Source organism: Carica papaya, chromosome 2 (genome assembly GCF_054855325.1).
Source record: "Carica papaya isolate Zhongbai chromosome 2, ASM5485532v1, whole genome shotgun sequence".
Taxonomy (NCBI): domain Eukaryota; kingdom Viridiplantae; phylum Streptophyta; class Magnoliopsida; order Brassicales; family Caricaceae; genus Carica; species Carica papaya.
The window spans coordinates 28,205,658-28,226,713 of NC_142310.1; the positions used below are offsets into that span (position 1 = coordinate 28,205,658).

General features: G+C 33.1%; 4 protein-coding genes across 19 annotated transcripts; 1 reads left to right on the forward strand and 3 right to left on the reverse strand.

Moving 5' to 3' along the window:
- Window positions 1-1,312: 1,312 nt before the first annotated feature.
- On the reverse strand, window positions 1,313-7,482 carry LOC110809985 (arginine/glutamate-rich 1 protein). 16 transcript variants are annotated; one of them, XM_022035987.2, is made up of 6 exons: window positions 6,948-7,411; window positions 6,789-6,854; window positions 6,491-6,679; window positions 5,086-5,304; window positions 2,570-2,789; window positions 1,313-1,681 (listed from the first exon to the last, which is right to left on the reverse strand). In XM_022035987.2, the coding sequence occupies exons 3-6, from the start codon at window positions 6,610-6,612 to the stop codon at window positions 1,415-1,417; spliced, it is 828 nt and encodes a 275-aa protein (XP_021891679.2). In that variant the 5' UTR covers window positions 6,613-6,679; window positions 6,789-6,854; window positions 6,948-7,411; the 3' UTR covers window positions 1,313-1,414. The 16 variants fall into 16 exon arrangements, 13 of the variants coding, with proteins under 13 accessions (XP_021891679.2, XP_021891680.2, XP_021891681.2 ...); XM_022035988.2 differs by lacking the exon at window positions 6,789-6,854 and having other exon boundaries at window positions 7,362-7,482; XM_022035989.2 differs by lacking the exon at window positions 6,789-6,854.
- A 3,258-nt stretch (window positions 7,483-10,740) lies between these two features.
- On the reverse strand, window positions 10,741-11,510 carry MEE9 (maternal effect embryo arrest 9). Its single transcript, XM_022035888.2, has one exon. It carries the CDS (start codon window positions 11,388-11,390, stop codon window positions 10,947-10,949), a length of 444 nt encoding a protein of 147 aa, XP_021891580.1. The 5' UTR covers window positions 11,391-11,510; the 3' UTR covers window positions 10,741-10,946.
- Window positions 11,511-12,003: 493 nt separating this feature from the next.
- LOC110809975 (transmembrane emp24 domain-containing protein p24delta3-like) lies at window positions 12,004-15,315 on the forward strand. The gene is made up of 4 exons (XM_022035969.2): window positions 12,004-12,295; window positions 14,025-14,237; window positions 14,801-14,877; window positions 14,984-15,315. The coding sequence occupies exons 1-4, from the start codon at window positions 12,092-12,094 to the stop codon at window positions 15,126-15,128; spliced, it is 639 nt and encodes a 212-aa protein (XP_021891661.1). The 5' UTR covers window positions 12,004-12,091; the 3' UTR covers window positions 15,129-15,315.
- Window positions 15,316-16,591: 1,276 nt separating this feature from the next.
- Window positions 16,592-19,566, reverse strand: LOC110809952 (F-box/RNI-like superfamily protein). The gene is made up of 4 exons (XM_088213886.1): window positions 19,335-19,566; window positions 17,494-18,238; window positions 17,091-17,371; window positions 16,592-16,994 (listed from the first exon to the last, which is right to left on the reverse strand). Exons 2-4 carry the CDS (start codon window positions 18,233-18,235, stop codon window positions 16,758-16,760), a joined length of 1,260 nt encoding a protein of 419 aa, XP_088070012.1. The 5' UTR covers window positions 18,236-18,238; window positions 19,335-19,566; the 3' UTR covers window positions 16,592-16,757.
- Between the last annotated feature and the right edge of the window lie 1,490 nt (window positions 19,567-21,056).

The window sequence follows — 21,056 nt, forward strand, 5'->3', positions numbered from 1 at the left end:
AAGGGAAATAAATACATGAAAGCCCCCACTCAACTGTTCAACAATACAAGAAACCATATCAGCAAGTCAACAAGTACCACGTGGGTGACCTGATATGATGACAGACATAACTACGTGGAAGCACCAGATTGGCAGTGTAGACAAGTGGGGTCCACGGCATGCAATGATGCGTTAATGATGGAAGCGGGCGGGTTTACCGGGACGGCGATTGATGTGTCTGTCAGTGTCACGAGAACCGTGCGTGTGTTTTATATTTCCCCGTTTGAATTTCATTTTCCTTTTTATTTTCTGGCCACACAAAAATAAATAAATAAAATGTCTCCTCATGTTATTAATAAAATAAAATAAAATATTTTATAACATTCTGCTATATATTGTAAAAAGATAGGAATTGTTAAATTTATGTAAAATTCTGAATGAAAATAAATGAAATTTGATACCAGGAGACAACCTCCGGGCCTAGTCCAAACCTAGTGGGAGGGGTCATCCCCAATGAAAAACCCTAAAAGACATTTCAAGCATTACAAATATATATATATATATATATACCAAACTGATAGAGGTGACGTAAATCTGTAATTTGGAAATTTCCATCTACTTGTTTTAAATTTTTTTTTTTTTTTTTTTTTACATCGGGTGGAATGCCTTTGACTAAGGAGGCTTTACATGCATCCAATGTTATGCTTTCTTGGTTCACCTACTACTGCAGAAAGACTTGTGATTGATTTCATGGAATGTAATGTCTTTTCTCAATACTTTGTCACCTTTTGAAGGATACCCAAATTACACGTCCTACATGGATTGAGTTTTTATTTTAGGTTCTTCTCTGGTATGGGTTGGATTGATGGGCAATAAGATATGAATTTGTTAACATGGGTTTTGATCCCAGCTAAAGAGATCAAATCAATTTGGGGGTTAAAGAAATTATTTGATTCGTACAGATAGGGAGTGATAAGAAATCAAATTAGAAAGAATCAAAGTAAAAACAAATCCCTCAGGCTAATCAATAAGTTAAACGAGAGATTATACTAGAATTTCTGGAAAGTAAAATTTAAATTAACTTACCCATTAATCAATAGAATATTTCCCTATACCTTGTAAGGATTTGTTTTTATATGTTATGTCAACCGACTTACTGTTTATCCATAAACAACCAATTTCAGGCTTCAATTCTCCTGTCAATGGCATAATATGATCAGAAAAATAAAATAAAATAAAAGCTGCAGTTCCAACGGTCAGAGTCTTTTCACTTCCATACGTACAAAAAAAAAAAAAAAAAAAAGTAAAAAAGTAAAAAAGAAGATTCATCAGGTGAGAACCAAAAACCGTATTAATCAACATATAATTACAAATGCAAGCATGGGAATAATTCTTCTTGTTTTCTTATAAGAAATCCAACTATTTCCAGGCATACTCATTTAGATCCTATTGCAAAGGATAACTTTGGCCTGGATTTGTTCTTACCTAACAGCTTCATCTGTTTTACACGCTCTTCCTCCTCTTCTTGCTTCTTCCTTCTCAGCGCCTCTTCTTTTTGCTTTTGAAGCTCTTCTAGTTCCCGGTATCTCTCCTCCTCCTTTCTCTCCCGCTCCAATGCTTCCTTCCTCTGAGCTTCCTCTACCCTCTTCCGGTTCTCTTCAAGCATTTTTTCCAACTCTTCTTTCTCTCTTCGATCTAATTCCTGCAAACCAGTAGTTCAGATAAGACCTTTAAACAAACATAACCAAAGTAATTTGTAGGCGTAAATGAATAACAGTCAGACGCCTTCTTCATTTTGTTATCGAGCTTCGAAACCTCAAAACCACCAACTATATTAAAACCCCATACTTGCCAACCCAAAACTGCTGCATGTTCAAGCTAGAGTTCTTTTTTGGGTGAATGGAGGCGAGAAGAAACCAACATAGCATTCTTAAGAAAGGCACCTTATTATGTCATCCATCTCTCTAACTTCCAAAAGACATAGTACAAGATTTTATTTATCTTCATTTAAGAAATGGAAAAGAATTGAAGTAGCACAATCAGAAAATGCTAAAGAAGTAAATGTGAAATGATAAACAAAAACGAAAAGAGCCAAATATTAAAATTGATCTGGTACATGAAAGCATTTCTTACTTTTATTTCCCAAATTCATGTATGCTTTTGCATGAAAAAAAATTATGTTGATTCTAGTTCAAACTCTATTTCCACATTATTCTTAAATTTTAACTATGTTGAATTTAATCATAGTTTATCAATTTAATTAAATTGAATCAACTGAACTCATATCTCCTATTCCATATATCCGTTAGCAAAAAAGAAAATGAGGATGGAGTTTAGAAAAACTAAAGAGATTTTTGTTATTTACCAAAAAAATTATGTTTATTTATATTGATTACTCCACAAGCACACTACTGTACATTTTTATGAACAAAGATGTATAAACACAAAAATTTTAGAAAACATTTTCATATACTATGCGGATATCTTCCTCAAGCAACCTAAGGAATGCAAACCCACTATGTACAAACATCAGTGCACCTATAAATAACAGGGTTAAAAAGTAGAATGAACTTTGCAGCATATTGTTTACCTCCTTTCGCTTAGCCTCAATAACAGCAGCTTCTTTTTCCTTCTCAAGTTGAAGTTCAACTTCATGATGAAGTTTCCTTCTTCCCTCCTCCAATCGCCTTTGTATTTCTAGTTCAATCTCTTCAGATTTTAAACTCTCTTCAACTCTCCTTCGAATAGCTTCTTCCACTCTCTTTGCAGTCTCTTCTTCTATCAGTTTAAGTTCTGCTTCCTGCTGACGCCTGGGAGTGGAAGGCCAAAAGTTAGCCAAGAAATTTGCCACTTAAAGAATGTTCAAAGCACACACTTTTGATCCCAGATATCTTTGAAGTCAGGCAGTAGTGCAATCAAAAAGAAGTTTTAACAAGTTATTCCAATTTTTTTCTTTGTTTCTTTCGCTTGCCTCTCTACTCTTCATGTAACCATAGTAAATGGCAGACTAACCTTCACGACGACCAAGGCACTAAATACAGGCTTATGCTTTTAAGGCATACCTCTAACTGAATCCTGATCCAAACATACGAGTTTCAAAACTGGTGAACAGAAGATAAACCAGGCACCAATCAGTGATCAAACATAATAAGTTGGACTATAGCAGTATCTTCCTTCAGAAAATCCTGTGGAAAAGAATGTCAAGTAACCTGCTGCAGTTTTAAAACTAATTATCAAAAAACTTTAATCCTTACACTAAAACTACCTTTTAGAAGAAAATATTTATATGGTTCAAAACATATTTACATGTCTTTTGTGTGGATAATTAAAGTCACCAAAGTAGTGACAGAAAAGCCAGTGATCCCAAGGTGGGAAATTCTTGCTGAAAGCAAAGGGTCCTGGGGCAATAACATATAGCAACTTGGTTTAATTGACTTTATGTGGTTGAACTCAAACCCAAAAAGCTCAAACAAAGAACCTACTTAAGGGGACAGCTCAACCTGAGCTTAAGCGAAGTTCACTTTCAGAGCTGGAACCCTGTGCAGGCCAATACATTTACAATAAATATAGGGACTAAAACCAAGCCTTTGGCTCAACTGCTCCTCCACCCTACTGGTCGAGGTCTATGTCTAAGGTTTGATCCCAGTTTTTGCAGAGAGGCACAGCCTCTTACAAAAAGAAAAACAAAATATGGAGCGCAATCAATCTATTATTTCTTTTATCTCATTTGGGTGGACAGTAATTTTATCTGGTTACAAGAAATATCAGATTAATAGTTTCCATATAAAATCTTGAATGATCTAACGCCCTACCAGGTGAGGTCTACATCCATTGTTCAATCTCCCGTGTATACAAAGAGATACAGCCTCCTAGCTAAAAAATAAAAAGAAAAAAATATAGAGTCTAAGCAATCCCATCTTTTACTATCCTTTTTTTTTTTGTTAGAAAGTAACTTCATCTAGTGACTAAGGTTTATTTTGTAAAAATGACTTGTACTAAGCAAGATTAGTACTTTCTTCATAAAATATCATAACAGCAAACCATTAGCAGTGTGGATCAAGACTTATCCTATTTATACATGACAACATGTTTCCAGAGATTCAACTGAGCATTCCAATAATTAAATGCAGGAATAATGTTATATGGAATCAGTGGCACACGGAAGGAAGAAAGCTGACGTTTCAACCTTTACCAGAAAATGTTATAAGATCAGCAACATCGAAAATTTAAAACTTATATATATATGCACTTAGTAATTACAAAATAAGAAACCTGAACAAAAAGCTAGTATCCATCAGAATGTTTTTGTAACAAAACTAATTGCACAATAACTTCTAGATAGACCTAAAAATCTGAAAGGTGTGAAAATTATCCTTCCTAATAAAAAGCTCAAACATAATGCAAGCGCATACACACCACTGAAATTGATATGCAAAACTTGCAAAAAGATCCTATATGCCCTTCATGAGAGTCCAACGATTCTGTTACCTTACTTGAGATTATAAACTTTTAATTGCTATAAAAGTTTTGTTTATTCAGCCAAAGGAAGTGTTTCCTCAGTCAATCATACAGTAATGGAATAATACAAGGGCATGAAAGAACATATTTAAAATGACTTAGATAAGTAGTGTAAAAATACTGTGTACAGAGAAAACTATTCAGGGAAAAGTTTGGCTTGGAGGGGGGATATTCTTCCATGACTCCAGAAAATGCAACTATGATTTAACAAAAACAGTGTTCCTTGACTCAACACTTATCCACAATGAGAGATTGTGTCAGAAATTTAAAGTAAACTACATGCAATCCAGTATCTTCCAACTATATGCTTAAGATATCACTAATCATTTCAATTACATGGATAGTTTACATGCCCAACACCACAGCATTAAACCCAAATCTTCTCCATATCTAACTCAACCTCCTGTCAGTTACTTTTTTCTTCTTGAAAGGAGATCGAAGAATTTATCAGCAGAACTGGTGAGAGCCTAGCATAAAATGGTCTATCATCCAAAAATAGATAATCTGCTGTATGCTTGGATGAAAGAAAGGTAAATGAAAAAAATATTACTGATTTTTAAACAAGATAAAAATATTTCATTGATATACCTCTTCTTCTCCTCTTCTTCTTTTTTCAGTTTGTCACTGGCAGTTCTATGGTCTAATGATCCAAGACTTGGACTAGAAGATTTACGAGGAGGAGACAGTGACGAACTCCTACTCCTCTGTCTCTTATAACGTCTTGGAGTTGGAGAACGGCTTCTATGACGTCTTGTGGTAGGAGAACGACTTCTGCGATACCGAGGTGAAATAGACCGGCTTTTTCGTCTGTACAATAGCATGCATACCATTGAGCAACAGCCAAATAATTTAGGACTACTAAATGCATGATTCTAAGCATCGAAGCACCCTACCATTTTGCACAATAAATATAAGAGCATGTACAGTTACCTCATACATTGTTTAGAATAATCAGCTCCATCTTTTATCACATGAAGAAGCTAAGTCACAATCGAGCAACGAAAAGGACACCCATCGGCACCCATCACCTGCTCACTTCCCATCCCATTTGATAGGAAGAAACCGAGTTTTTTAAAATTTTCTAACAATGAACAGGCAGCCTCTCTCAAAACACTAGATTATTCTCCAAATATCCAATTTTTTTTACATCATTAGAACTTTCCACGGAAAATGATGGTTCCCCATATTCATGAGCCCATATGAATTCTCGCTTCCATGTCAAGCAACATAGTCATCAACTTCTTTCAATAAAATCAGCGACATAAGTTTATTTCCAAAGAACTTGAAGAAAAGACCCAAAACAGCACTATCCGCAAGTATACTAAAAGCCGAAAAAAAGACCACTCAATCATATAACGAAGAAGGGAGCCAAATAATGAAAATCTTCCTTGAAAAGTTGCAAGGTAAAACAATACTGTATGGAACACGAGCCTTGAAGTGCACATAATCAAAGGATAAAGACCAAGATTTTCTGCATTTGCACTACAAGATAGAAGCCATCAAACCTTCAACAAATAACAAAGAGAACAGATACATTCACTACATACAGTAAACAAATTCTTTCCCTGCTCATACTTGATTTTGTTGTTATCAACTTAAATAGTGCCAAGTTTCTTTATACAGCATTTCAACAGCGCAAATACCTCAAATTTGGCATTCAAACCACCCAGCGTGTGCCCAATTCAAACTCAGGACTGAACTTATGAACTTTAAATATAAAGTGGTAATATAAAATATAAAAATCCCTTCTTGAAGGGCAATCATCAAAGTATTTACTTGAGCTTTATAAGATTTCAGAAAATCCTGAAATATATTAGAGAATCACAAGAAGAACAATTAAGAAGGATAAGATGCATACAGATCAACTTGAAAAGTTTGTGCTTCCATTCTATAAGACAATTTTGAAAGTTCCCAATATATCTTAGTTCTTACAATTGTATTGACATAACTTGAAGTAACATAAACATATAGCAAACAATAAATACGGGATCACCTGCTATGAGAATATGATGAATATGGAGAAATGCTTCTGTCTCTTCGGCTCCTCCTGCTATATCTGTCCCTCCGCCTATATGAAGGTGAACGAGATCGTGACCTTGATAAGTCTCTAGGCATCTCCTACAACTCCAATGTATCTATTCTAGGTTTATAAATATTAAGCCACAAAATACTAGTGATTTGCCTGCAGAAATCAATTCAACATCAAATTAAAAAAACAAACATGTTTCTTCCAGAGAACGAACAAGAGAAGTACATGAACAAGAACACCGGCGAATGAACTTTTTTGGTACCTATACAAATCAACCTATGAAGACAGCAAATTTAATTTGAGATGACAAAACCAACAGAATTTCCTTCTTCCAAGTTTCCCAAAAAGTGAACAAAAACTGGATTAATCAATAACTGCGTTCTTGATTGCTGTTTAACATAATAAGATTGTCAACAGTTACCTAGCAATATATCATACTAAGCAGCAGCAACAGCAATAATAACAACAGTTCACCCAAAAATTCAACATCGGATAACCGCCTTGTTTGGTAGCCGAGAAAAGCGAGGGAAACGAAATCGTTATTCTTTTCTCCATAACTAGGATTGGAAAACGAAAAGGACCTATCACAAATTCCAGACTCGTATATGTCCGAGTATTGGTTCAACAATAATATTCTTTTCCCTGTTGAGATTATCCCTCAAATTTGACAGGAATCAAACAAATTTCACAAATTTCAGCGAGAAGGAATGCAAGCCCAACAGCACCGTGTACCTGTGAGATTTATCGAAGACAAAGGACAGACACCTGCTAATTTTTGAAAGAAATCTAACGAAACCCTAACATAGAGAAGGTTGAGAGAAAAGAAGTTTCTTACCAGAAATATGGTATTAAGCAGTGACAATGATGAGAATACAAAGCCACAACACAACCCTATAATATCCCTGAATGCTAATATTAGTTACGGGCTGAAGTAGGTCTTTCTTTTTTTTTTTTTTTTTTTTTTTTTTTTTTTAGGGACTTAAAAAAGAAAAAACTCTACTAATATATTTTTTTCTGTTAATTTTAAAAATATAATTATTAATTAATAATTTAAAATATTTTTAATTAAAATTTATTTAATAGTTAATAGAAATAATATAAAAAAATATTTTTACTTTAAAAAAATAAATACTTTATATTTTATATAAATGAATTTTGAGCTTAAATTTTTGTTAAAAGTTAAGCTTATTTTGTAAAAATAATTGTAATTTTTATGTTTAAACACATGAATCAATATTTTGTTAGTTTCTTAGGGTGGAAGTCTATTGTTATACCTATACTTGTTTTAAATAGATTATCTCATTAAATTAGTTTAGTTTCTGTAAATGTAAATTTGTATCAACAATTTGTTGGTGAACTTTTTTATTTTATCAATGCACGACTTGATATTTGTCATGCAACTCAGTAATTATTTTAATTTTTAGATTCTCTTATACAACAATATTATAAATTGTACGTAAAATCTTATGATATCTGAAAAGCATGTCTGGACATGAATTATTTATCATATTCAATTTTTTTTTACATTGAAAAGCATTTAGTAATTTTAATTGAGTTTCTTATTTTCATAAATTTATAATTAAATTTTGTGTATTTCTTAGAAAAGTTCTTGTGTCTTGAAAATCTAAGAAACAACATATATTTTCATGTTTATTTTAAGTTTCCTCTAAAAACTGATGTTCTATGTTGTGACAATTTATATACTATTAAGATCGTTAAAAATTCAATTTTTTTATAGATATACAAGGTACATTGAGATTAATTATCATCTTATTCGCTAGAAATTTGCTGATAAACTAATTTATCTATTATATGTTCATTCGTTTCATTAACTACTATATATTTTACCAAATCAGTTCTAGCGTCTATTTTTTAGTATGCTTGATTTATAATCAAGTTCGGTATATTAAATTTGTACATTCCATTTTTATGAGAGCTATCAAAAAAGTATTATTATTTAGTTAATTAGTTATTAATAAATTGTTAGCTCTCTCTCTCTCTCTCTATCTCTTGTTAATCATTCATCAATTCTAACTTTAAGCAAGTTTAAAATTAAGAGAGGTATATATAAGACTAGGAAAGGTTTTAAAGAAGAAAAGAATTAATAGATGGATATATATATAACATAATGTATAGTATAATTCAAATTGAATTTAGGCAATTCAAACTTCGAATTGAATACTTGGAATTTACAAGATCCTAAAGAAAAAACTTACTTATCATTAAGCTGTTAGGTATGTGTCCCCAAATAATGTGATTTAAATTTTATCTTTAACTTTTTATTATAATTTTCACACTTAATTTATAATTAAATTAGTATTTTAATATCTTTTTACTAATTGTGTAAAAGATTTAGAGTTTCGGATTTAATTATAATCATTTTATTAATTAAAAATTTATTTTTGCAGTTTGGACATATATATTAAATTATTATTAAAATATAGTGTTAAATTTTCAATAAAATACAAAAATATTACCAATATTTTATACAAAGGTTCCCAACACAAATTCATTATAGATATTTTTAGCTTACTTACTAACATGACAATTTGTAAACCATGTAGTACATTTGCCTTCTTCCTCTTTTTTGACCAAATATTATGCCAGTCTTAGCTTTAAAAGAGAATTAATATCTCGAGGAAAAAAAACTTTCACATATGAGTTATCCTCTGCACGAGATAAAAATTTGTATTTTGAATATTTCTTTAAGGATAATTTTGATAGAGATTATGATGATTGACGCAACCTAACTAGTTTTATGAACTTTTTTGGAACTTGTTTAGTATCGCTAATGACGAAAAATATTTTATTATGACTCAGAATATAAAGTAATTAATTAATACCATTGTTGAATTATATTAGATTAACTTTCTTTCTTAAAAATAGTTTTTTAACTATTTACCATGCCAATGTTGTTGTGTGATAACATTAGAGTAACTTCCCTAATTGCTCAATTTTATTCTTCATGCTCGAAAAAAAAAATATATATTGGACCGAATTATCATCTTATAAGAGAAGAAACTGTGTATTCTACTACTATCGAGCGACAACTAAATTGGTCATATTTTCATGAAACTTTTTTCTTTGCGAGAGTTTATCTATATACGAGACAACTCTCTTCATTACCCATCAGCTTGGTACAGAGTGCAAATATTGAGGATTAAAATCCAAATAAAACTCAAAGAAGAGTCATAATATTCACACAAGATAATTAAACAAGTCAAAATAAAACAAACTAAAAGAAAAATAAACAAAATGAAAACAACAACTTGTTGTGTTTTAGTATGCAAAGGACTTACATCCACTATCTTTATTTTTACTAGGTAATGATTTAAAACTCGTTAGTGAAATGAGTATCACAAGATATGTGATAGTCAAAAACTACAAGTGATACTTGTTCAATTGCTGAGATAGAGATAGAAGCAAAAGAACTACATTTTCAATGGCTTATACTCTCTATATTTTCTAAAGTTTGAGGCTCTCATCAAACTCAGAATAGCACTTTTTAAGATAAAAAATTGAAGAGGGGAATCATTTTACTGTATCCTCTCATTTCATACCTCATTTTTGTAGCTCTTTTGATTTGTAAAAGGGAGATTCTCATTATCAAAACTATGGGAAGGACCTATCCCAAGAAACCCACGAAATGTGAAGTAACACTAATAACTATCTCCTCATTCTCCAAAATTAGCTTCCAGTACAAAGGTAAACACAGTTTACATCAAAGTTTCTCAGCATAGAAACAGCAGTAACCTTCTTCACTGAATTTCCACCATAAGCTCCAATGTGTAGCAACACTATCTTATTCTTTCTTTTGTACCTTTGATCTGCTTGAATACATTATTGCTGTATATATATATCTCATTAGCACTTAATTTTTTGTTTGCTGTTCACTTGGTTTGCCGTAATTAGAGCATGCAAGGAAGAGATCTGCTTGGTATCCAGGCTGATCTTAATCATTCTCTTCAGCCTTCGTAGGGTTTTTCAATGGGAAAAAGTACTAAAAGGAGAAAAGAAGAAACTGGGAAGTAGAGAAGTTAATGAGAAGAAGATACCATTTCTGCACTCAAAAACATACAGATTTTATTTAATTAAAGAAAAGTAGTAAACTTTCAAGTGTTCTATCAAATGGGTTTTCTTTATATCTCATATTATTACTAACATTAGGGATTCCAGAAGCAATTCTGCTACTGGGTTTCTGATCAAAGATGAACTTGAGAAAGTAAATAGATTTCAAAGTTGATCGGAGAAAAGAACATTACAGATCCTTTTTTTTTTTTTTTAATTAACAGAGGGAAAAAAAAAAAAAAAGTGGAATCCAAGTATAGTTTCGAAAAACGCTAAATGGGATTTCCTTATCAGAAAAGAACATTACAGATCCAAGTATTTTATAAAGAAAGCAGAAACTGAAAAGGGTTTTTCAAGAAGGATGAACCTTGCGAGAAGAAATCCCTTTAAAAGCAGCTTTCATGGATGCAGTTGCAGAGCTGAGAGCAGCCTCCATGTATTTTTTTGAAGCAATAGTTGCAGCCTTTTCCATGAAATCACCCATCTTCCTCGCCTTCTCACCAGTTTCCACCAAACTCTCCATTTCCGCCTTGCAGAGACGCTCCATCTCCTCCTCGAACCGTCTGAACTCGTCCATGGCGGCCTCCATGGCTGAATCCAGATGCTCCTCGGCTTCTTGGAGGGAGATCTGGGCCTCGTGCGCCTCTTTTTCCTGCTCGAGTTCCAGCGCCGCCCAGGACCTGTAGGCTTCGATCTCGAAGAGCTTCATCAGGTCTTCAATGGCGGATGGGTCGAAGTTCTTGTCGTGTAAAGCCTGGTCTGATAGGAAAGTGAATTGGGAGATGAGAGCTTCCATTTTTGGTCAGTTTGTATCAATCAGCGGAGTGGTAAACCGGTGCAGTGATAAAGATAAAGCATTAGATTCTTCTTCTACTCCACGAACGTAAATCAGATTCCCTCATTTATCTGTTATTAAGCATGATTAAATAAATATGAATAATTGAGAGAATGTCCCCAGTCAAATTATAATTTTTTTAATATTTTAATTGTTGAGGTTAATATATAAATATTTAAATTATTAATTTTGACAGTAAAGTGGTTTATGAGTTGTCGTCGGGGATGTGGATAACGTCGTTATCTTCGTTCTTCGAAGAATTGAGTGGACGGTGGGGCCCATCCATGACTTTTAAATGTTATATTTTAAAATTGTCCGTAAAGCCGGAGGTATTTGGAACATTTTCCAAAACGTCACCGTATAACGTTTCTGCTTCTCAGTGGAATCTTTTTCTCTCCGCGGCTTAAATACGAAATAATCCTATTTCAATTATATTATATTATTTGTATGTCGAATGTAATTGGAGATTTATTAAAGTCTATTTTAAATTGGGCTCGCATTATCAGGACTTGAAACCGGCCCATGGGCCACCAATCCAAACTCAACGAACGAGTTCAAAAGATCCAAGCTCTGAATACCTTCTTCACCGATCTCGACAAGTCACGGAGTACACATCACAAGGAAACCAGAGCCGGAACAAGGGAGGGAGAGGTGTACGACAGATGGGGAAGAGGAAAGGAGAAATGATGTACACGTTCTTGTTATTCTTGACCACGTCGGCCATGGTCAGCGAAGCCATCTGGTTAAATCTTCCGTCTTCTGGAACCAAGTGCGTCTCCGAGGAAATCCAGAACAACGTCGTCGTTTTGGCCGACTATCTCGTTATCTCTGAGGACCATTCCTTCCTCCCTAGCATCTCCATCAAGGTGTGCTGTTGTGAATTCTCGCTTGTTCCTTCTAATTCACTTGTTTTTAGTCCCATTTTCTTCATGATCTGTAAGTGTGTCGGATCTGCTAGGTTTTGTTGCTATAGATTTTGTTTTAAGTTTAATTGGAAAGCTTGGATGGAAGAGTATCGCATGCTTTAATTTTGAATTTCTTCTGGTTCCATCAATACTTTGATTGTTTAATCTCGTTTGATCAAGTCCTGTTTGTTGTTCTGAGTTTGGGAACATTTCTTGTGGATTTTCATGTTGACGAGATTGTTACTAAATTTAGTCGTTGTAGTAGGAGATGATCCTCCTCTTCGCAAATATATATAGAGTAGAGGAACTTCAGTTTCTCGCCAATGTATTGACAACAGTTGTCTTAACAAAAGTCGAGCTTGAGCAATTCTCAAAATTTGCAGCTTCGAGCTTCCGAAAACCTCAAAACCAAGATTCTGGTTGATAGTGTAGCTCTTGCTTAATGAAATATTTTGCCTTTTTGGTTTCATTCAATTCAATTCTTGTTCCTTTTCATTAAATTAATAAATCATGCATGAATTTTATGTGTAATCTTAATAATTGAACAATAATCTGATGGGAAGTAAATTGAAACGAATGGGTATCGATTCTATTGACTAAGAGGAAAGGTATTCTAATCTAGTAGCTGAAGAAGACCATGACATACTGTGGCATATGCTTTTTTTTTTTTGTTTATATTCATACTGGGGTTCTGCCGATTTTTCAGGAGCCTGCACCAGTCATGTGTTGTGTGTGTTACTTGATATGACTTGCTGTTAGATGGTCAGATGGTGAATAACCTCTTACTTATTTGAGTCTACGCTATGGGTCAGAAACAAGGAGTTTATGATGTAGAAATAATAGTTTGTAGAAATATATTCATATGTTTGTTGAATAAAAGCTGGATGTAGTTGTTGCTGTGTGTTTACTAGTCGTTTCCAAATTAAGGACTTTAAGCTGAACAAGAATATTGGTATTCATCTAGTTTTCATAGTCGTCATTTGCAGTTTACATACTGACCAGTAGATTGTCAAAAGACGTAACGAGAGAATTTTCGGAGACTTCATCTAGAGACCTGCTTTGATATGAACCATATATGATAATATTTTATTGTTCCATCGCATATTTTCTTTTAGATTTGGTCCTCTCTCTGCTATGTTATTGCATAAAAATTTAATATCGAATATTCTAGTGGATATATTATGTATGATCTGATGAAAAGAATCTAGTCTTTAGAATAGATGTATTGTGCTCAGCAAGTCTACAAGATGTTGTGAACTTCTTGAAATTGTACTAAAGTGTGTTAGGATTTGGCAACCTAACCACTTCCTTCTAGTTCCAGACAAAATGACTTATATTTATTGGTATTTCCTCAAACATTGTGATAGATGGAACAGGGATGTCTGAATCTTTAGTTGGATGTGGCAACAACTAATTTTTCCTTAAAAATAGTTTATTAACAATTAAATAGTCTATCTCATTTCTAAATGCAGCCTTGAAATTTATATTTCATAATCTATCGATGAAAGAATTTAAGATTGCTTTGGCATGCCAGAACATGCTCTCTTTTTCCTTTTCTTTTAGTCGATCTGGTTGTTAGTGTCCTTCCTCTTTTGTCTAGCTGACAGCTTTTCCCAGAAAAGGAAATTATAGTCTTTTTACGGCTACATCTGTTAGTGTTTGTTCTTTTGATTTTTTTGGTGCTTTTTAGGTGACATCTCCATATGGGAACACACTTCATCACAGAGAAAATGTGACTCATGGTCAATTTGCATTCACTACCCAAGAGGCCGGGAACTACCTGGCATGTTTTTGGGCTGATGGTCACAACCATGGGGCTGGGGATATAAGCATTAACATTGACTGGAAAACTGGTATTGCAGCTAAGGATTGGGATTCAGTTGCCAAGAAAGAGAAGATTGAGGTAAGGGCCTTGTGTAGTTTTTTCTGTTTTATAATTTAACATGTGGGAAATATGTTAGTCCTTGTCCCAGTGAAGAAATAAATCAAGCTTGAACTCTAAAAGTTTTACAGGTTTCTATTTGCATCAAAAACTTCAATGAACTTCCATTATCTGTGAATTAGTGTCTATTCGCTAAAATTAGCGAACTAATACCTCATTTGATTTTATTTTGGATGAGATCTTCCCTTCATACTGATTTTTTTTTCTGAGACATAACACTAATGCAGATTTAACATACCACAAGCAAGTTTGGATGTGGAAAATGCTGGCTTGTGGGCTTAAATGCAATATTTGATCATTTTGGAGTTTAGGAATATCTTAGGATTGCTTAAATATAAAGTAAGACCAGAAGTCATAGCTTCTTTTTTCAAAAAAGAGAAGTTACAATTTAAGCTTTTGGTGGCAGTTCCCAAAAGAATGATTAGGACCTAGCACGTTTATGATGGCAAGAAAAAAGAATCCCACATCATCCTGCCTGTTTTATTTATGACTGAATTATGTCCTTTTGTATTGCCTAAATGTAGGGTGTTGAGCTTGAACTGAGGAAACTTGAAGGAGCTGTAGAGGCCATTCATGAAAATTTACTTTATCTCAAAACCAGGTAAAATATTCCCATAGATAGAACATCTGAAAATATTTCCACTTTTTCTTTGAATTAATCTAATGGCTATACTTTTTGCCTTTTGCTTTTCTTTTTTCTCTTGAAGAGAAGCGGAGATGAGGACCGTGAGTGAGAAAACAAATGCCAGAGTAGCATGGTTTAGTATCATGTCTCTGGGCATCTGCATTGTGGTTTCAGTTGTACAGATCCTGTACTTGAAGCGATTTTTCCAAAAGAAGAAGCTTATCTAGGTTGCTAGCAGTTAAAATTATGATTATTAGTTAAAAGAACAGATAGTTGGAAAAAAATCGAGTACTTTCTTTTTCTTTTTTCTTTTTTTAACTTTTTGATTACATATCGCATGCCACGACAAGAATTTTTGATACAGTTAACAGAAAACCCAGCACATTCATGCCAATCAAGAAAAGTTTATGTTCAGTTTTTTGTTTTTTATGGCTTCTCCAAAGGGGCTATGCATGCAGTGTCTGGACCTCTATATTCTTGGTGGTGTGAAGAGGAAGAGAAGTAACCGAATACCTTAGGCGATTCAGTTAGTTTATCTTCGATACTTTAATAAATCTTATTCAACACTTTTGTTCATTGAACTCAGTTTTGATATGCACATGCTCCCGCTGATTTTGCCTGCTTATAGTTGCTACATCTGGGGATTGACAATGTCCGGAAAAATGGCAAATGTTAATAAGCTCTTAAGGAAATATTTGTTAAATTTGTTTTTAAAATTTAGCATTTGTTATAATTTAGTTTTTAATTATTTTTATTATAATTTAATATTTAGTCTTGTGTATTTCAATTTTTTATAATGAAAAAAAATTTAAGTAATTATACTATATTTGGATGTTTTAAAAAACATATGTTAATTAATTAATTAAGTTAATAATATTATTATTTATGTTGTTGTTAATTTACTAGTTTATAATTAGTTAAAATCATCAAGACATCGTATCTATTTAGCATCTACAAATACTATAAGGTTAGTTATGTCATGCGGTCACATTGCATAATAAACATCTCTAGGTCATATTGTTTGGAATCATATCATAGATATAATTCTATTATAAATTCAAAAAAAAAATAAAAAATTGGATACTAAATTCCCATAATTTCTGAAACATCTAAAAAGGTGGGTTAATTCTATCTTTTCATTTGTGTTAATTGTTTTTAATTATTAATGTCTAAATAATTCAAAATAAATATAAAGAATATATTTATCTATATTTCAAAATATTGTTTAATCATATAAACTTAAGATTATATTTATCTGTTAATTAATTATACTTAAATTAAGTTTGTAATTTTAAACTCCTTGAAATAAAATTTTTATAAAAATATCTTTTTTTGTTTTTTTTTTTTTTGAGTGGGTAAAAAAAAGTATTAGCTAATATTACATTAAACATCACTTTCAAACTATTTTAGAATGTTGATGAAAAATATACATGTAATCACGTGTTCTAATAGAAAAGCATATAGTTCATGTGGCTTCTTAGATGAAATTTTCAACTCAATTTTATACATGTATAAATAAATTAGATGCACACATCTCATCTATCTTACATTTTATTTGTAACTAAATAATAAAAATACAGTAATCAACAAAATTCATTGACCAAGATTCTTATCAGTAATATAATTTCTCAGGAATACTATGGGCAATCCAACATGTATACTCAAATATTAACTGCAAAAACCAGAAAGCTGAGGGAATTAAAAAGCATTGTTACTGAGGGGAAATGATTTGACTTAACAATGTTCAGAATTCTCATCAAATTAACCGTCAAAAATGTTAAGAGCAATGAACAAGAAAATGTGAATGGAAATTTGGTTAAATGACAGGGAGAGAAAGAGCTCCCATCTCATCTTTTTTATTCTATTCGAACTATCTTGCTATTCATGTACCTAAACCTGCAGATTTCATCAAAGAAATCGTCTGAACTGCTATGGCTGCTTTTCATTTGAAGAATCCTTATTATCATTGCCTTCAAATTCTTCCCGTACTTCAACAGTGATTCGAGCGTGCTCATTTTCTGTTCAGCATTTAATGGCGATCTCACCGTGATCACTACCTCTTCTAGACATGGAATCAAAAACCCTGGTTCCACCTGAAGGAAGAGAGAGTTTAGTGCTGTTATATGTTAAATCCTGAAAGCATGATTAGTGCAGAAAAACAAGGGTCCATGAAGATTTTATCAACTCACTTTCTTCAGGCTGTTCTTTTGGCAAAGAGCAGCAAACATGGCTCCATGGACGTCAAATTTTTGAAGCTTGGGATGGCTGTTAAAGAATTGGACAAAGTCAACCTCTGGGAAAGGTAAAAGGGCTTCAAAATCTCCAGTGAATTCAACCTTCATGTATAGGTGCTTCACTTCACTTGCCCATTCAAGCATTTTGCTTATTGCATCCCAACACCATTGGACCCCCCTGATTGACAAAAACTCAAGAGCTGCAAGCTTCCCAAAATCCACCATGTACACTCTTCCTACAAGCATTACAGGAACAAAGAAATCACTCAGTCATACGCATATTTTATCGGTCAGAAAAGGTTTTTAAAATAAATTTTAGATGAGTAACAGATAATGCAAACAAGACTACAAGAATTACCAGTATTATTGGAAACTGATAGATTCTTCAAAAAGTTAGTTTCACGAACTCGAATCCAACTGCAACCCTGCACCTCAAGGGATGCAATTTTCGGACAAGTGAGAGACAGTGAAGAGTTGCCCAAGCCATAAAAGTCCAGTTTACACTCCTCCAAAAATGGCATCTGAATAGAAAAGGATCTAACTCCTTCACAACCAAGCAACAGCAACTTTGTTAAATTAGGACAGGCAAGAAGCGCAGTAGACAAGGCATTGTCTTCCAATTTTGCACCAACTATTTCAAGGTTTTTAAGGTTAGGGAAAACATCCCATTTGGGCGAATTAACCATCAGCACACCCCAGAGCTTTAATGACTCTAAATTCTTTGCTGTGCTAAGGCAATCCAACTTTGAAGGTCTCTCAAGACAGGCTTGATAGTCAGCAAGATTGTCCATTCTAAGCTCAAGTTTCTTAAGGGATAAACCTGTGAGCAGTAGCCATGAAGCAAGGCCTGCACTTGTGAACGGGCTGTACACAACGAGCTCCTCTAAATAAGCAATAGACGAAACCATCTCCATGACAATGTTATCAGTACCATCACTGCCCGAGTGCTTATCGAAAGAGTTGCGAGGAAAGTAGAGGCTTCTAATGAAAGGCATTGATTCCTTCCACCGTTTGGATACAGTATTACAAACTGCTACATCCCGTGCATTGTTGATGTGTGACAATATATACTGAACAATGGCATCCGGGAGTGAGTCCATTCTCTGAGGACAACAATCAAACAGGTGCGAGTCAATTTAACAATTGTGCATAACAGACACTTCTTACAAATCCACGCGTAATGCCGAGGACAGTGCTTTATAAATAATGTTAGATTAGACTTTTGTGACCAAGTGTTGACATCAAAACTAAGAATTTTTCCTGAGAAAATATGGATAAGGGAGTAAAGATTTGTGGGTCAATTTTTTCAATCTTCAGTATTAGGAATGAATGACTCATTATGTTACTCGATAAAGCCTACTACCATTTGAAGGTAACCTTTCACTGAGTTCAGTGAAACAAAAATAGAGGAAGTTAATGTAGTGTCTCGAACATATTATCAAATGGTAGGTTGAAATTTTTAAACTGTAAAGTGAAACATTTTCTTACAAGAAACTAGTGAAGTAAAAGATGCAATAAGATAACTAGAAATCTATTATCAAATCTAAACCCAACTAGAGAATAGACAGCTGTTCATGTGAAAACATACTACATATGTGCATATATAAACAATGGAGAATATGTCCAAATTGCACGTAAAATTTTTTTTTTTAACAAAGAAGAAAATCTTACTACATCAGAAAGGAAAGAATGAGTCAAAACAATTAGTATACTCAAGCTCAAAATCAGAAACTCCTCGAAGGCTAATCTCCTCATTACCAAAAAAGTAAAATACAGACGATAAACTGATACTTCCATGAACATAATTTCTCCTCCAAAAACAACGGAACACTTTATTGCAACGTTAAAATAAAAACTTACGAATCAAGACATCAAATTGACAATCAATTCCCGATGAACACCCATTTGCAATTAAGAAGCTAAGATCTATGCGTATTAATTGAACAAAAAGGGAGTCATTAAATAAACGAAGCCGACCAAGCGTAATTAAGATCAAGACAAAATCTTCAGCATTACAAGCTGAACCAACATTCTAATAAAGAAATCAAACGAGATTTACATGCTGAAAAATGAAAATAAGAAACAAAATTTTGAAACCAATTCAAATTCAGAAATCTGAAGATGGGGAGTGCAGAATAGACAAATTGTGAAGGAATGTATGAAGAAGATGAGAGGGATAGATGAGATGAGAGAGCTTACAGTTAAAATTTTGAAAGTGGGTATGGTGAGAGAGATAGATCTGAGCTCTGATTTCCAGAGCAATGGAAAAATAAATAAATAAAGCAATAAAATCAAGGAAGACTTGGGAAGATAAGATGAGAAAGTAGTGTTTGTATATAAAAGAAGAGAAACTGGGGAAGAAAGAGGGAGAGAAACGACATCGTTTCAGGAGGGGGCGCGTGAGAGTGAGAGAGGTTAATGGTTTTGAAATTTAGGATGCATGTGTTGCTTTTTTAAGGATTTAAAATGGCCCGCTTCTATTTCGAATTTTTGAATTTTTGACCGTTCACTCACCCGCCCCGAACCAAAACCCACCCGCTTTCCACCCTTTTTTTTTAATAAGAAAATAATAAAAAATTTCTTCTTACGGGAAGAATAAATAAAAGATTCTAAAATTAAAATAAATAGCATTTTAATCATATTTTTATAGAAACATATATATATATATATATAGTTCAGGAAACTTTACTAATTTACTCATGAACAGAATCATAAATTTATTTAAAAATGCAAAATAATAACATTATTTAAAAATATATATATGATTTAATTTACTTATATAAATATAAGTAGGTATGTTTTATTTCTTATTTAATTATTTATCTTATTTATAAGTTGATAATATTTAACTATGCTAATTCTATTATAATCAAATATAATATATTTATTCAATAATATTTTATTTTTTAATAATATTAATAGATAAATATTTCCAAACTTGTTTAATTAATGTATAGTGTGCATATATTAATTTCTATTTAATTTGAAGGATGTTTTTTTTGTAAAATTTAGGAGGGTTTACAATAAAAATTAGAATATATGTGTATATACATATATATATATATATATATTTATGGAGGTGAAGCTAGGGGAGCCATGGTCCTCCTAGCCCCCGGGTTATGCTCTTGTTTTTTCTCTTGAAATTTTGATGTCATTCAAATTCAAACTTTGTCGTTTGTAATATTTTAGTACCCCGTGGTTTAATTTTTTATTATTTTACATAAAATTATTAATTTTGTCAGATTAAATATTGAACGTTTAAACATTAATAAAATAAGAGTTTAGGTTAAATGAATTATAATGTAATGCCCAAATTAATTATACATATAATTTTTTGATTTTTTTAATTTTAATTTAATGCAAAAATAAAGTAAATTTGGTGGGGGTGAAATTAAAAATAATTTTGAAAACAATTGGTGAACATTTGAGTTATGGGGGTATTTTTGAAAGAAAAATCGAAAAACGAGGGTCAGAATGCAATTTAAAAAAGTTTTACCACGTAGAATGTCTGGTCAGCAATCCCGACGAATTAGAACGCACCGCGTGGCAGCGGATACTGACGTGGTGCCACGCGGAAGGTCACGCGGGCGATCCACGTGCCCACGATCAAACAGCTCAAATCTGTTCTCACACGCACGAACGGCTCAGATGCGTTCACTCCCCAAACGAAATCAGATGATCAGATTTGAATGCGATCAAACGGTCCATATTAGATCGTGATGAACGGTCCATATTGGATCATAATGAACGGTTTAGATTCATTTCCTATTTAATCGCGATCGGACGGTCCAGATCAAATGCAATGGACGACTCAGATCAAAAGCGGACAAATATAAATAACCCTCTTCATACCAAACCCTAACCTTAGTCGCTAGTCGCCCTCACCGAAGAATAAGACCCAACCGTCAGGAAGGGGAGCCG